Genomic DNA, 15,147 nt, shown 5'->3' with positions numbered 1-15,147 from the left:
TTGGATGTTATGCCTCCCAAGATTGCATTAGCCTCTTTTTTGTCGCTGCATCACACTGGCTGCTCATATTTAACTTACAGTCCACCCGTACCCCAAGATCTTGTTCTGACTTTATTACAAAAATAAAATAAAAATAGAGTTAGATCTCACGGACACCCAGCTTAAGTGATTCCAAGTCTGTTGACCCAAAATGAGAGGAAGGCGATCATTGTCGCTTGTACAGCACTTATGAAAGCAATCCACATAAAGTGTCTTATCATTGTTACAACAGTCCTGAAAGGTAGGTCAGTATTATGAGCCACGTATTGTAGATGGCACAGGGTGAAGAAGAAGATTTTATATGCCGACTTTCTCTACCACTTAAAGGAGAATCAAACCGGCTGACAATCACCTTCCCTTCCCCTCCCCACCACAGACACCCTGTGAGGTAGGTGAGGCTGAGAGAACTGTGACTAGCCCAAGGTCACCCAGCTGGCTTCATGTGTAGGAGTGGGGAAACAAATCCAGTTCATCATATTAGCCTCCGCTGCTCATGTGGAGGAGTGGGGAATTGAACCTGGTTCTCCAGCTCAGAGTCCACCGCTCCAAGTGGGAAGACATTGAGGGAAAGTGGTTGTCAGGGTACAGGATGACTGTTCTTAGCTTCCAACTCTGATGTGATCAGGCTGGCCTGGGCTATCCAGGTCAGGGCATGCTGTGCATCCTAATGTCACCGGTGAATTGAAAACTGTTCATTAAAAAAAATAACTAATTCCCGTTTCCAAGGAAGTCACTGGCCAATAAAGTCATCGCTCTGCAGGGACTAAGACATCCAGAAGCCCTTTCCCTCCCTGGCAGAGCCTCGGCTTCCACACTAAAGAGCCAAATTGTCCTTTGCCGTAAGATTTGTATCTCCAATTTCCTAGATCGGGAGGCGGAGGAGGGCAGAGAAACCTTCTTGTTCCTTTTGTTTGTAATAGCTTGTATATTGTCCTTATCTCAAGAACACAGAAAGCGTATATAACACTTTTTTTATCGGTCGCCATGCTCTCAGCCTTTTAATGGCCTTGAGAGCTGCTTTCATAAGCCAGAAGTCAGCGCGGTGGCATCTATTTATTGTGCCTGCATCTATGCTGGCCACCCCGAGTCAAGGGAACACCAAGACATTTAAGAAGCTTGTTGGGTTTGGAGGCTAGATCAGATATTACGATTATTGGGAAGGAAGGTTTCCGCTGAAACAAGGGTTTTTCGTTGAGCGGCTTATTGCCGGGGCCGGCGATGTCTGCAGGCCTTTTTTTAAAAAAAATACGTTTTTATTTTTCAAACCAGTAAGACAAAATGTACAAATACATCAAATTCTTACATTATACTGGAACTTACTTTATAACTTCTATTCTATTATACCTTCTTTGAATTATTATATTTGCAGACCTGATGGTGCATTTCTTACTTGAAATCTTACATTCTATTATTTTTATTGATTAATATCATAAGTTAGCCAGTGTGATGCAATGACAAAAAAAAAGGCAAATGTGATCTTGGGGTGTCTCAATGGAGGCATAACATTCACTGCATTGGTCAGGCCGCACCTGGAGTCCTGTGTGCAGTTCTGGAGGCCTCACTTCAAAAAGGATGTGGACAGAATAGAGCGGGTGCAGAGGAGAGCTACGCGGATGACCAGGGGCCTGGAGACCCAGCCCTACAGGGAAAGGCTGAGGGAGTTGGAAATGTTCAGACTGGAGAAAAGGAGGTTGAGGGGGGACATGATTGCTCTCTTGAAGTATGTGAAGGGCTGTCACTTAGAGGAGGGCAGGGAGCTGTTCCTGTGGGCAGCAGAGGGTAGGACTCACAATAATGGGTTTAAATTGCAGGCGGAGAGGTACCGGCTGGATATTAGTTCAGCACTGGAATAGACTGCCTAGGGAGGTGGTGAGCTCCCCCTCTCTGGCAGACGTTAAACAGAGGCTGGACAAGCACTTAGGCTGATCCTGCACTAAGCAGGGGGTTGGACTAGATGGCTGCATGGCCACTTCCAACTCCTATGAGTTGATCCTATGAGTCTATTATTCACTAAAGATGATAACTTAGCCATTGTGGCCTATTCTGCTACTTCATTTGTCCATTCAATTACGTCTGGGTAGTCCTCTGCTTTCCGAATGGCAACAGGACTTGAAGGCAAAAAATGACCCTGCCTTTGGTGAAGGTGGAGCTTCAGGACCATACTGGCTTCCTTGCGGGTACTAGTGTTGTTCTCAGTATCAGGAAACTAGGAAGGAAGTGTGGCTCGGTGGTAGAGCCTCTGCTTGGCATGCAGAAAGTCCAAGTTTCAATCCCTGGCACCTCCATAGAATCATAGAATTGTAAGGGACCACCAGGGTCATCTAGTCCAACCCCCTGCATAATGCAGGAAATTCACAACAACCTCCCCCCGCACAAACCCCCAGTGACCCCTACTCCATGCCTGGAAGATGGCCAAGATGCCCTCCCTCTCAGGATCTGCCTAAGGTCATAGAATCAGCATTGCTGACAGATGGCCATCTAGCTTCTGCTTAAAAACCTCCAGGGAAGGAGCACTTACCACCTCCCGAGGAAGCCTGTTCCACTGAGGAACCACTCTAACTGTTACAAAGTTCTTCCTAATGTTTAGACGGAATCTCTTTTGATTTAATTTCAACCCGTTGGTTCTGGTCCAACCTTCCAGTTTAAAAAGACCCAGCAGTTTGAGATGGGGAAGACCTCAGCCCACAACCAAGTTAGGAGGGTTAGTTAATACCCCAAAGGGTAGGGTCAGAGTTCAGAATGACCTCGATAGACTGGAGAGCTGGGCCATAAGCAATCAAATGGATTTCAATAGGGAGAAGTGTAAGGTACTTCACCTAGGCAGAAACGACATAAGGCACAGGTACAGGATGGGAGAGAGTTGGCTTGACAACAGTACATGTGAAAGAGATCTGGGAGTCTTAGTGGACCACAAACTGAACGCGAGTCAACAGCGTGATATGGCGGCTAAGAAGGCCAATGCAATGCTGGGCTGCATCAAAAGGAGTATTGTGTCTCGATCCAGGGAAGTAATACTACCACTGTATTCTGCATTGGTCAGACCTCCCTTGGAATACTGTGTCCAGTTTTGGGCTCCACAATTTAAGAAGGATGTTGACAAGTTGGGGCGTGTCCAGAGGAGGGCGACCAGAATGGTCAAAGGTCTCGAATCCATGCCCTTTGAGGAGAGACTTAAGGAGCTGGGTTTGTTTAGTTTGATAAACATGATAGCCATGTTTAAATATTTGAAGGGATGTCATGTTGATGAGGGAACTAGCTTGTTCTCTGTTGCTCCAGAGACTAGAACATGGAGTAATGGATTTAAACTAAGAGAAAAGCGATTCCACCTAAACATTAGGAAGAACTTCCTGACTGTGAGGGCTGTTCGACGGTGGAATGCGCTGCCTCGGAGGGTGGTGGAGTCCCTGTCTTTGGAGGTCTTTAAGCAGAGGCTGGATGGCCATCTGTGGGGAGTGCTTTGATTGTGGGATCCTGCATGGCGGGGGGAGGGTTGGGGTCACTGGGGATGTGGGGGGAGGTAGTTGTTAGTTTCCTGCATTGTGCAGGGGGTTGGACTAGATGACCCTGGTGGTCCCTTCCAACTCTATGATTCTATGATTCTAACCATGCTTCCTGGGTGTACTGGCTTTGTCCTTCTGTCACCAGCTTTAAAGGCATCCCAACTCCAGCACTTTCTGGGCCCAGAAGCGGGGGTGGTGGTGGTGGTCATTCTCTGTCAAAGAAACCGCAGTTGCGATGATCACACATGAAGCTGCCTTCTGAGTCAGTCCATTGGTCTAGCAAGGTCAGCGTCATCTACTCAGACTGGCAGCAGCTCTCCAGGGTCTCAGGAGGAGGTCTTTCACATCACATGATCCTTTTGAAGATGCCGGGGATTGAACCTGGGACCTTCTGCATGCCAAGCAGAGGCTCAACCACTGAGCTGTGGCCCTTCCCTAGAACATGCCAAGCAGATATTCTGCCATTGAACCACAGCCCCTCCCTATCTTCCTTCTACTGAATCAGGCCCTTGATCCATCGAAGTCAATATTGTCTACTCAGACTGGCAGCGGCTCTCCAAGGTCTCAGGCTGAGGTCTTTCACATCACCTACTACCTGCTCCTATTAACCGGCGATGCCAGGTTGAACCTGGGACCTTCTGAGCACAAAGCAGAGGCTCTACCACTGAGCCAGTGCTCCTCCCCAGAGACCTAGAGGGGCGCAAGCCTGTTCTTCCCCCTCCGGTCAAACGGCTGGTTGCTTCTGTGTTTCGCTGTCTGCCCAAAGGCCCTAAGTTCAGTTCCTGTGTTCCCAATCGAAGGATCTGAAGTATCAAAAAGGAGCTTTCTCTGCCTGAGATTCCATGGAGCTGCTACCTTTCAGAGCAGAGGGTGCTGGGCTATTCCCCCCTGTTAAAACATTAGTAGCCTTTCCCAAGGCGGCTTCCCTTAAATACGCAGCAGGCCTGTGAAATGCAAAGAGCAACAAGTGTGGTTAGAAATGCAGCTTTCCCAGGTATCTCCTATTAAAAAGGATCAACCGTAATATGAAAGGCCTCTGTTCGGAGAGCTGCTGCCAGTCTGAATAGACACCCCTTACCCTGATGGACCAATTGGTCTGATGTAGCGTAAGGCAGCTAGGAAGGGGCTGCGGCTCAGTGGCAGAGCCTCTGCTTGGCATGCAGAAGGTCCCAGGTTCAACCCCCTCCATCCTCAGTTAAAAGGACCAGGGAATAGGTAAAGGGGAAGATCCCTACTTGAGACCCTGGAGAGCCACTGCCAGTCTGAGTAGACAATGCAGAGCTTGAAGGACTGATGGTCAGATTCAGTATCAGGTCACTTCGTGTGCATGTTGGGGAGGGGCTGTGACTCAGTGATAGAGCCTCTACTTTGCAGGCAGAAGGTCCCAGGTTCAATCCCCAGCATTTCCAGTTAAACTTTAGTAACTTCGTGAAAGATTAATGGCTCATAGGCTATACAATGGAGAATGTAAGAAACAGAAATAACAGCGAAACTAAATTTATCCATGTCGGCTGTGCAATTTTTGAAAGCCCGAGGTAGCTGAATATTTTAGTAGCCACTTTGTGAGAAATTTCTCCCTGGCTCTTGCATGTTTGGGGCCATAAAAAAATTGTGGACCGAAGCAGGGAGTCCAGATTGATGCCTGTCTGGGCAATTTTCTTTTTATCTTGATCGTCCATTCAGAACGCTCAGTCCAGGAGGGGTCTTCTAGTCCATGCTATGATTTGCATCTTTCATAAATAAGGACAGTAATAAATAGCGCCAGCCAAGCGGGTTAGAGCATTGCTGGGCTTTATGCGGAGCGTTTCGGTGACAATTCTCCGTTCGTCCCCTGTGCGGCCCTGCGAGGTAGGCCCAAACCATGCCCTTTGTGCTTGCAGATCCCCACGGGCCGTCTTTCACGATCGGCAAAGCTGTCTGGCTGCTCTGGGGGCTAGTGTTCAACAACTCCGTGCCAGTGCAGAACCCGAAAGGGACGACCAGTAAGATCATGGTGTCGGTCTGGGCCTTCTTCGCCGTCATCTTCCTGGCAAGCTACACCGCCAACCTGGCGGCCTTCATGATCCAAGAGGAATTTGTTGACCAGGTGACCGGCCTGAGTGATAAAAAGGTGGGTGCTTTTTCACCTCTGTTTTATTCCCCCCCCCCCCACACACACACACACAAATTGTAGAGGAGTCCCAGACGAGAGATAAGGAGATCTACCGTAATCACTGAGCGGTGAACCGGAACCAGAAGAAGGTCTTGGGTTCCGTTCCCGGCATCCCCGGCAGAGATTAGAACATTTCCCTGCTTCCGTTCCTGCCTTTGCACTGCACTCCGGTATTCCCTAATGTTGGTCGAACTTGGAGAATTTCTAAGATTAATTCCAGAAGTAATATTGGATATGCCATTAAAGGTTTATTGATGATTAATTCCAGAACCAGGTGAGCTTTGCCACAGATTTTTAGTTCCTGCCATTACTTTGCAGCTTCATGTCTCCATGCACGCTGACAAAAATCCCACAGAAAAGCACCTTCAGGGCATCTGATCGCATTGAGGTTTTCCTTGCTTGATCTTTGACTGATGGAAAACCTGCCATGGTAAAACCCCGCTCCAGAAGAACCTTGAAGCAGCAGTACATACGATGCTATAAAAAGCTTTTTGGCAGCATTTTTATAATGCTTCCATGTTCCTTGGTAGTGCAGAGGAACCCCAAAAAGGCACCAGTGGACTAAAGGAGCCAAAAGAAATGTGGCGAATGGCGCATGCCCAGGGCTTTCACCAACATTTGGAACGTGAAACTATACAGATGAGCTAGATTCGAGTCCAGTAGCACCTTAGAGACCAGTGATATTTGTAGGGCATAAACTTATGAGAGTCGAAGCTCTGTTCATCAGATGCCGTGTAGGAATCCTAATGCCTCTGTTCCTCTCTGGAAACTAGGCCAGCTAATTTGGAACTTGGGGGGAGGAATTTGAACAAGGAGAATTTTGGGAGCATCCAGTTAGAAAGATATTGAGCTTGCAGGCCGGTGGGCGTGCATCTGGGATATGCCTTGGTAGAGCATCTGCTTGGCATGCAGAAGGTCCCAGGTTCAATCCACGGCATCTCCAGTTAAAGGGACCAGGCAAGTGTGTGATGTGAAAGACCCCTGCCTGAGACCCTGGAGAGCCTTCCAGTCTGAGTAGACAATACTGACTTTGATGGACCAAGAGTCTGATTCAGTAGAAGGCAGCTTCATGGTATTCATGTGATGGCACCCCTGCCCCACACCATTTTGCACAGTTGCTGCTTGTAACAAAGTCTGTGTTCTTAGATGACACTGAATGGAAAATGGGGCCCAGCAGGTTTAGCCAGTGACCTGTAAGGACTAAGTGGACCCCCCTAAATTGTGCCCCAGAATCCTTTGCAGTTCCCAGTGGGTTCCATGGCAGACGTACAGATGGCTGTTTTTTAATGTACTGATTTTGTTTTACTTAATATATACCCTGACTTTCTCCCCCAATGAGGACTCAAAGCAGCTTACATCTTCTTCTCTCTATTTTATCCGGCTTCTGTGGCTGAGCAGGATTCGAATCTGGGTCTCCCTGATACTAGTCTGGTACTTCCAGAAAGGGATTCTTGCCACTTTCTCAAAGCCGTTTTGAACCGGCCCGTGTCCGTTCTTCCTCCTTCTTCCTCCAGTTTCAACAGCCATACGCTTATTCGCCCCCTTTTCGCTTTGGGACGGTACCAAACGGGAGCACGGAGAGAAACATCCGGAATAACTACAAGGAGATGCATGCGTACATGGTGAAGTACAACCAGAAAGGCGTGGAAGACGCTTTGGTCAGCTTGAAAACTGGGTAAGCGGCATTCTGTCTGCTCACGAGGCTGGTGCATATTCTGGAAATGTCTTCGGTGAAGTGGAACATGCCAGGTGTTGTGGGATATCTCTGCTTTGAGATCCACCCATGCACATGCCCCTTTTGGGGGGGAATTAGCTAAAGGTGGGCTGTGATGCGTTTGTCATTGGAAGCGCTTACTCATTTGCGAAGGCAGCATAACCAGGGCGAGTTCGGAACAAACAAGCCGACGGCCTTCACCAAACTGCACCGAAAAGGCGTGCTGTTTCGTTTTTGTGGGTCCCCTTTCTTTATTGCACATTTTGTGGGTCCTCTTTCTTTACTGCGCTCTCTTTTCCCTCCTCTCTGCTTTCCCGTTGTCCGCCTGGGTGAGATTTGAGCTGCAGTGCTATTTTCCCTACTGGGTTGGGAAAGCCCGGTCTCAAAACCCAGCAAAGTGGGTTGGGGTGGGGGGGTAAACGCCATGGTCAAGGACAGGTTAACAAGACTTGAGTGCCAGTTCTCTGCTGCAAATCCCTGATCCTACAGGCTTTGCCGGCGGGAGTTCAATGCAGGATTGGGGACCTGGGCTTTCCTGCCAAATAACCTACAAAAAAGTGCAACATCACAAAAGGGGGGGGGGAACCAACTTAACGCTAACAATGAAAATAGGGTTGCCAATTCTAGATGGGGAAATTCCTGGAGATTTGAGGGTGGGGCCTGGGGAGGGCAGGGTTTAGGGAAGGGGATGTAACTCGGGAGGCATATGATGAAGATGATTTTTACACCCCACTTTTCTCTACCTCTAAGGAATCTCAAAGTGGCTTACAGTCGCCTTCCCCCCATCCACAACAGGCACCTTGTGAGGTTGGTGGAGCTGAGAGAGTTTGGAGAGAACTGTGACTGGCCCGAGGTCACCCAGCTGGCTTCATGTGGAGGAGGGGGGAATCGAACCCAGTTCTCCAGGTTAGAGTCCACCACTGTTAACCACTACACCACACTGGCTCTCTATGATGCTGTAGAGTCCACCCTCCAAAGCAACCATTTCCTCCAGGGGAACTGATCTGTGTAGTCTGGAGATGAGCTGTAATTCCAGAAGATCTCTAGGCCATTCCTGGAGGTTGGCAAACCTAAATGAAAACATGCATGAAAGGTCTATTTTGAAAAACATATGCAGTTACATTGAAGAATTTTTTAAAAAAATGTACGAACACACAGTGATAGGGAAGAAATATATACACCAAGAACGAGGAAATCCAGTGGCGACTCACAAGAAAACCTGAATGAGAAAATTACACAAGAAGGACTGAATGACATCACGTAAACGTCAGCCAAAAACCGAACAGCTGGAAACCGAACGAATAGCATATTTCCTGCCAAATGCCCAGTTCTGGCCTTAGTTTTTTGACATTGTTGTTAATGTTTTCTGATCTTCCTAGTGCCATTTTTTTTTTTTGCAAATGGCCCCCAGCGGCCCTTCAACCCGGTCCTCGGTGGAATAGCACAATTTAGGAATGGCATTCATGTGAAATACGGCAAGGCAGTGTGGGCTCGCTGCCAGCCGTGACAGATGTTCCCCCTCCCCTCTCGACAGGACGAGCCCTCCCTTGCCTTTGACGCTCCCCCTCCCCTTCATCGGCGGCCGCGGCGTCTTTTCTCGGCTGTTTCTCAATGCGGACATCCCGAGATGTCTGCTTCGCTTCCCTCGACGGACGCTGTCTGCAGCAGATGGTGCAAATCACCTGCCATGTCCGGGATTTTCCGCGATCGATATACGACAACTGCTACATACTCCGTAGAGGCTGGGCTGGGTCTCGGGGCACCTGAGGAAGGATGGAAAGGCGAAAGAAAAGCACTCCATCAGCCGCTGTTAATGTTGGCGCACAGATGCCTGGCAGTTTTCTTCACGTCAGCAGCGGCCTGCAATCCAACACCGAGAAATCCCAAATCCCAGAAGTGGAATCAGTTAAATGAAGCTTGGAAGAGCCTCGTTGGATTCGGTGAAGGGCCCAAAGCAGTCCGCTTCCAAGAGTCCCACAAGTACAAAATCAACCGCCTTCCTCTGTCGTTGGTTTTCTGCAGCTTCTATTCACATAGGAGCTGTCTGTGAACACAGTGTGGGGTAGTGGTTAAGAGCGGCGGGCTCTAATCTGGAGAACCAGGTTCAATTCCCCGCTCCTACTCATGAGTGGCAGACTAATCAGGAGAACAGGGTTCGATCCCCCGCTCCTCCACATGAAGCCTTCTGGGTGACCTTGGGCCAGTCACACATCTCTCTGAACTCTCTCAGCCCCACCTAACTCACAAGGTGTTTGTTGTGGGGAGGGGAAGGGAAGGTGATTCTAAGCCTGTTTGAGACTCCTTGAAGGTAGAAGAAATCGTTATGCCATTAAAGGTCTATGATGGTGATGATGGTAGAAGAAATCGGGGTACAAAACCCAACTCTTCTTCTTCTTCCATGAATTTGCCTATTTCCCTGTTGAAGCTGGTGACCATGGCTTCATCCTCTGTCAGTGAGTTGCAGAAGTCAGGGGTCTCCAAACCTGTTGGGCCTCTAGGCCCTTTGGGAATTTTAAGAACAGGATTTGCGGGGTGTGTGTGTATGTGTGGACTGGGTCCAGTCACAAAATGCTGGTTGGCTGCTCAAGGAAGGCAGCTGTTTCCATAAGGGTGATCCCTGCAGAGCCAAAGGTGATCCATCCTGATCTGAAGGATCTCCTAGAACAAAGCTTCTTAAACTGTTGGTCATGACCATATGGGGTCGCATAACTGAATGTGGGAGTGTCATGAATTTTTTTTAATTTTTTTTAAAAATAAATTTATTTATGATTTATTATCAGTAAATGTTTGATTTGTATACCTATTTTATATACCTTATATACCTGGGGTTGTGTAAAGATTTCTCAGGCGGATAGGGGTCGGGTCGCGAGTGGGAAAAGTTTAAGAAGCCCTGTCCTACAGCGAGGTGGAGGAAAGCCAGGATTGGGAATGAGATGCTTTGGAGAAGAAGCAAGTGGGAGCTGGGAAACACGCTGAGAGCACCACGCGCCCCCCAGCACCACACTGGGGACCACTACCCTAAGATATGCGCTGTGTGAAGAAGAGCTTTCTTTTTGTCTGTGCTGAATTAGTGGCCTAGTAATTCTGTAGAGGTGAACCTAAGACTCATTATTATGGGGAAGAATGTGTGTGTGGGGGAGATTTTTCTACCAGAGCATAATTGCATGCTTTCATTAACATAATGTGTGTGGGTCATGGAGTGTGCATCTATGTGTGTTGGTGCATTGTTCGGAGAAGCAGAGAGCCTCCAGACCCCTGACCTGAGCCTGACCTGGAATGGGAATTGTCCAGTGGTACAGCAGAGCTTTTCAGGACCTTGGAGAGTTCAGAAGGGACCCAGTTGTTGCTCTCTGGAATGTGATGCTGTCCTGCTGCTTCATGGTTTGCGTAGTCATGGCCTGGCCTACCTCCATTGCTGTTCTCTGCCCCCACTAAAAATAGGTGAAACCAGAGGTCCAACCAGTAGGCCTGCTGCCCTTTCCAACATATCCCCCTTTATAGAAAAGTGTGTCTTTTCCACTGCTTCTTTAACCAGCTACCTTAGTGGGAGAGAAATATATATATTTATTGATATGGTCTGTTTGACCAGCCAAAAGTTAATACATAAAATTATCTGACTTAATAAAACTGCAAGACTAATATAAATTACAAAATTAGATAAATGACTAATGAAATGAAAATGTAAGATATTAAAACAAATCACAAGAATTAATTTAATATCTTAATATTTCTAAAAGTAGGAGAGATGAAACGCTGCAGGACAAGGCATTTTTAACTCCAAGAACCCAATTCTGTTCGAAACTGTGGCATAGTGGCAGGAGGGGCATCTGCAAACCCTTCCATGCCTTTTTCCTGAGCTGAAATGGCCCTAGTCCGAAGGCATTTTCACACTGCTGAGAGACACCAGATCGGTTAATGGGCCCAGTGAACCCCAATTTGAATCACCGAAAGCTGTTGAAGGTGTTGTTTGGCCCTTAATAGTCTCCTCTAGAATTTGACCTGGTGTTAGGCTGCAGTTTCCCATTTTTTGAAGATTGGGATAACGTTTATCTGTCTCCAGTTTTCCAGCACCTCCAAAGAATTCCCAAAGATTAGAGCCAGAGGCTCCAAAAATAACATCCCCGTGCCCCTAGGATGCAATTCGTCTTGCACTGGAGGATTTCAAAATTCCTTTAAAATAGCAATATGCTTTGTCACGATCTCCTTACCTCTCCTGGGCCTCAAGTCGCACTTCATGTCATTTGTTTTGCTTATCCCAGGCAGGGTACAGTTCCCCTTGTGGGAGAACACCGAGGTTATGACGAGTGGATAATAAACCGGCTGACCTGCTTTTCAGGGGCGTCATGAGGATTGCGGAGATCACGCTTGTTGTTACGATTAATACATCAAATGACAGTGATGATTCCAGCGCGGTTATTATTAATACCTCGGATAATAACAGGTTCCGTCTGGTCTCCTCGCCCGCCTGCTGTCCCGTCCCTGTCCCTCATGTGTCCTTGTCCTTTTCGAGACACTGTGACCTGCACAAGCCCCGTTCGTTCTCCTGATCCTTTGCTATGGCTCTCTGCCCCCTTTTTAAATGGGCGCTGTGAAGGTCATAGAATCATAGAGTTGGAAGGGACCGCCAGGGTCATCTAGTCCAACCCCCTGCACAATGCAGGAAATTCACAATTTCCTCCCCCCACAGCCCCAGTGACCCCTGCTCCATGCCCAGAAGATGGCCAAGATGCCCTCCCTCTCATGGTCTGCCTAAGGTTCATAGAGTTGGAAGGGACCACCAGGGTCATCTAATCCAACCCCCTGCACAATGCAGGACATTCACAACTACCTCCCTTTCCCCACACCCTGCCAGTGACCCCTACTCCATGCCCAGAAGATGGCCAAGATGCCCTCCCTCTCATGGTCTGCCTAAGGTTCATAGAGTTGGAAGGGACCACCAGGGTCATCTAATCCAACCCCCTGCACAATGCAGGAAATTCACAACTACCTCCCTCTCCCCACACCCTGCCAGTGACCCCTACTCCATGCCCAGAAGATGGCCAAGATGCCCTCCCTCTCATGGTCTGCCTAAGGTTCATAGAGTTGGAAGGGACCGGCAGGGTCATCTAATCCAACCCCCTGCACAATGCAGGACATTCACAACTACCTCCCTTTCCCCACACCCTGCCAGTGACCCCTACTCCATGCCCAGAAGATGCCCAAGATGCCCTCCTTCTCATCATCTGCCTAAGATCATAGAATCAGCATTGCTGACAGATGGCCATCTAGCCGCTGCTTCAAAATCTCCAGGGAAGGAGAGCCCACCACCTCCCGAGGAAGCCTGTTTCACCGAGGAACCGCTCTGACTGTTAGGAAATTCGTCCTAATGTCTCGACGGAAACCCGTCTGAATGCAAAGAGGGGTGACGTGAGCCTGGCATATGGATAACAGGAAGCTTGGCATATCGATATCAGGAAGCGGTTTCGTTGATCAACAGTAGTGCATTGGAAAAGAGGCCCTTTCTCGGTCATGCTACAAAACGAGAACTGGTGGGGGCCCTCGCAAGCGATCCCAGTCGCTGTTCGTCCCATCTGCTGCTCGCATCCTCGTTTTGTCAGCTCGCCTCCTCCCTGGTTTCCTTTCCGGCCAAGACGGGCGAGCTAAAAGGAATCTGCCTTTGCAAACGAGGAAAGAGGCACGCCGGCCCGTCTGAAAGCCTTTTTGGAACTGGCTGGGGTTGGCTGCTGCAGTGAGACGCTTTTGATTTTTCCCCCCCCGCTGAGCCGTTTTCCGCACACGCCGCTTTTCTTATGTGTCACCATGAAGGGACAGGAAATTTTGACAGATGAGAAGGAGCAGGAACGAAAAGGCGATTTGTTTTTCCCCTTGCGCACCGCGTCTTTACTAGGTCGGCAGGGGGGCTGAGCACTAATGATTTAAACTAGAAACTTTAAATGGAAAAATTGGCTTCTTGCAGTGCAATGAAATAGAGAGACATATGCCGAGTAAGCGGACGCATTGCCACCTTGCGCTTGAGTTTTGTTCTGCTTTGGCTCCCTGGAACAGCTCAGGGAAATGAAAACCCCACACATACGATCATTCGAATTCACTTTTAAAAAATGCTCCTTAGAGAGGGTCCCAGTTGTTCTGTTCAGGCTTGCTGGAGGGATACCCTGCTGCTTCTAGCCATCTCTCCAATAGTCCCACCAATACATCATCTTGGTGCTGCTTATAACCTTGCAAGGTTGGCCAGTACTGGCCCAAATTTTGTCCTTGGTGGTGGCAGAGAGAGTTCAGAGAGAACTGTGAATAGCCCAAGGTCACCTAGCAGGCTTCATGTGGAGGAGTGGAGAATCAAACCCAGTTCGCCAGATTAGAGTCCACTGCTCATGTGGAGGAGTGGGGAATCGAACCTGGTTCGCCAGATTAGAGTCCACCACTCCAAACCACTACACCACAGTGGCTATGGTTTATTTATTTCATTTATATACCACTTTTACCTCAAATGGGAACCCAGAGTATTGTGCAACATTCCCCCCTTCTCCATTTCATCCTCCTAGCAACCCTGTGAGGTACGTTAGGCTGAAAACATGTGACTGGCCCAAGGTCACACATGGCAGAGCGGGGATTCGAACCCGGGTTTCCTAATCTGAATCTCTGACCACTACACCACACTGGCTGCGCTTGAACCCAGCCCAGCGCACCCGATCTCACAGAAGCTCTCTGCCTTTTCCTGTTTTCAGTTTTTCTCATCCTTTCCCATCTTTATAGAGCAACAAATGCCACGCCAGACGTTGGGTGAGACCCATGGTGAGCGTGGAGTACTGGTTAAGAGCGGTGGTTTGGTGCAGTGGACTCTGATCTGGTTTCCCCACTCCTCCACATGAAGCCAGCTGGGTGACCTCAGGCTAGTCACTGTTCTCTGAACGGTCTCAACCTCACCGACCTCACAGGGTGTCTGTTGTGGGGTGGGGAAAGGAAGGGGATTGTAAGCCGATTTGGTCTTCCTTAAGTGGTAAAGAAAGTTGGCATATAAAAAACAACTCTTCTTCTTCTCCTCCTCCTCCTCCTCCTCCTCTCCCCCCCCCCCCCCGGTTGGCTGTGTCTCTAACCATATGAATTTCCTGCATTATGCAGGGGGTTGGACTAGATGACCCTGGTGGTCCCTTCCAACTCTGTGATTCTATGATGTGTATCCAGCACATGCCTGCCTCACCTGCAGAGCTACCTGTGGTGTTACATAGGGGCCCAATACCCCCGGGCGAAATTTGGGGGATGCATCAGTGGTGGGTGCAGAATGGATGGTGACATTCCCCCATTGAGAGTTTGGCACTATGGACTGGTGTGGACCGAGCATGGTGGAGCAGAAACTAGGCTGGAGCCCCCAGGCGGGGTCCACTGGCAAGGGTCAAGCCATGACCGCCAGCCTGAGAAGTGGGGGGCTCTGCTCCCGAGCTCCGTCTCCCTCCTCTTTTGAGTCAGCCGCGCTGCTCTTCTTGCATGGCCCTCGAGGGTCATGAACTGTCCGTCGGCTCGCCAAATTGAAATTCAGTTTTCTGTTTTATCTCCTGTTGAGTTTATTCTTAAAAAGATGGCTGTTACAAAGCAGAAAAATGAGCGTCCGTGAAAATGACAGAGTGCCGTATATTTTGAGTTATGGCCAAGGTAACATAAAATGGTGGGTCTGAGAAATTACCGTCTTTTAAAGAATAAACTCAGTGGGGAGAAAATATGCTGGGGATATTGAGAATTGATTTAATTAT

The 15,147-nt window shown here is 48.7% G+C and overlaps 1 protein-coding gene across 1 annotated transcript in view; it reads left to right on the top strand.

The window, feature by feature from the left end:
• The window catches only part of GRIN2A (glutamate ionotropic receptor NMDA type subunit 2A), a 238,110-nt gene that overhangs the window by 190,191 nt on the left and 32,772 nt on the right, over window positions 1-15,147 (top strand). Inside the window, exons 8-9 of the mRNA XM_056866242.1 lie at window positions 5,420-5,649; window positions 7,206-7,366. Coding sequence (XP_056722220.1) covers window positions 5,420-5,649; window positions 7,206-7,366 — 391 coding nt within the window. The remainder of the gene's footprint in view (window positions 1-5,419; window positions 5,650-7,205; window positions 7,367-15,147) is intronic.

This window comes from Euleptes europaea, chromosome 21 (genome assembly GCF_029931775.1).
Source record: "Euleptes europaea isolate rEulEur1 chromosome 21, rEulEur1.hap1, whole genome shotgun sequence".
NCBI lineage: Eukaryota > Metazoa > Chordata > Lepidosauria > Squamata > Sphaerodactylidae > Euleptes > Euleptes europaea.
This window is presented reverse-complemented; position numbering and strand designations above follow the sequence as displayed.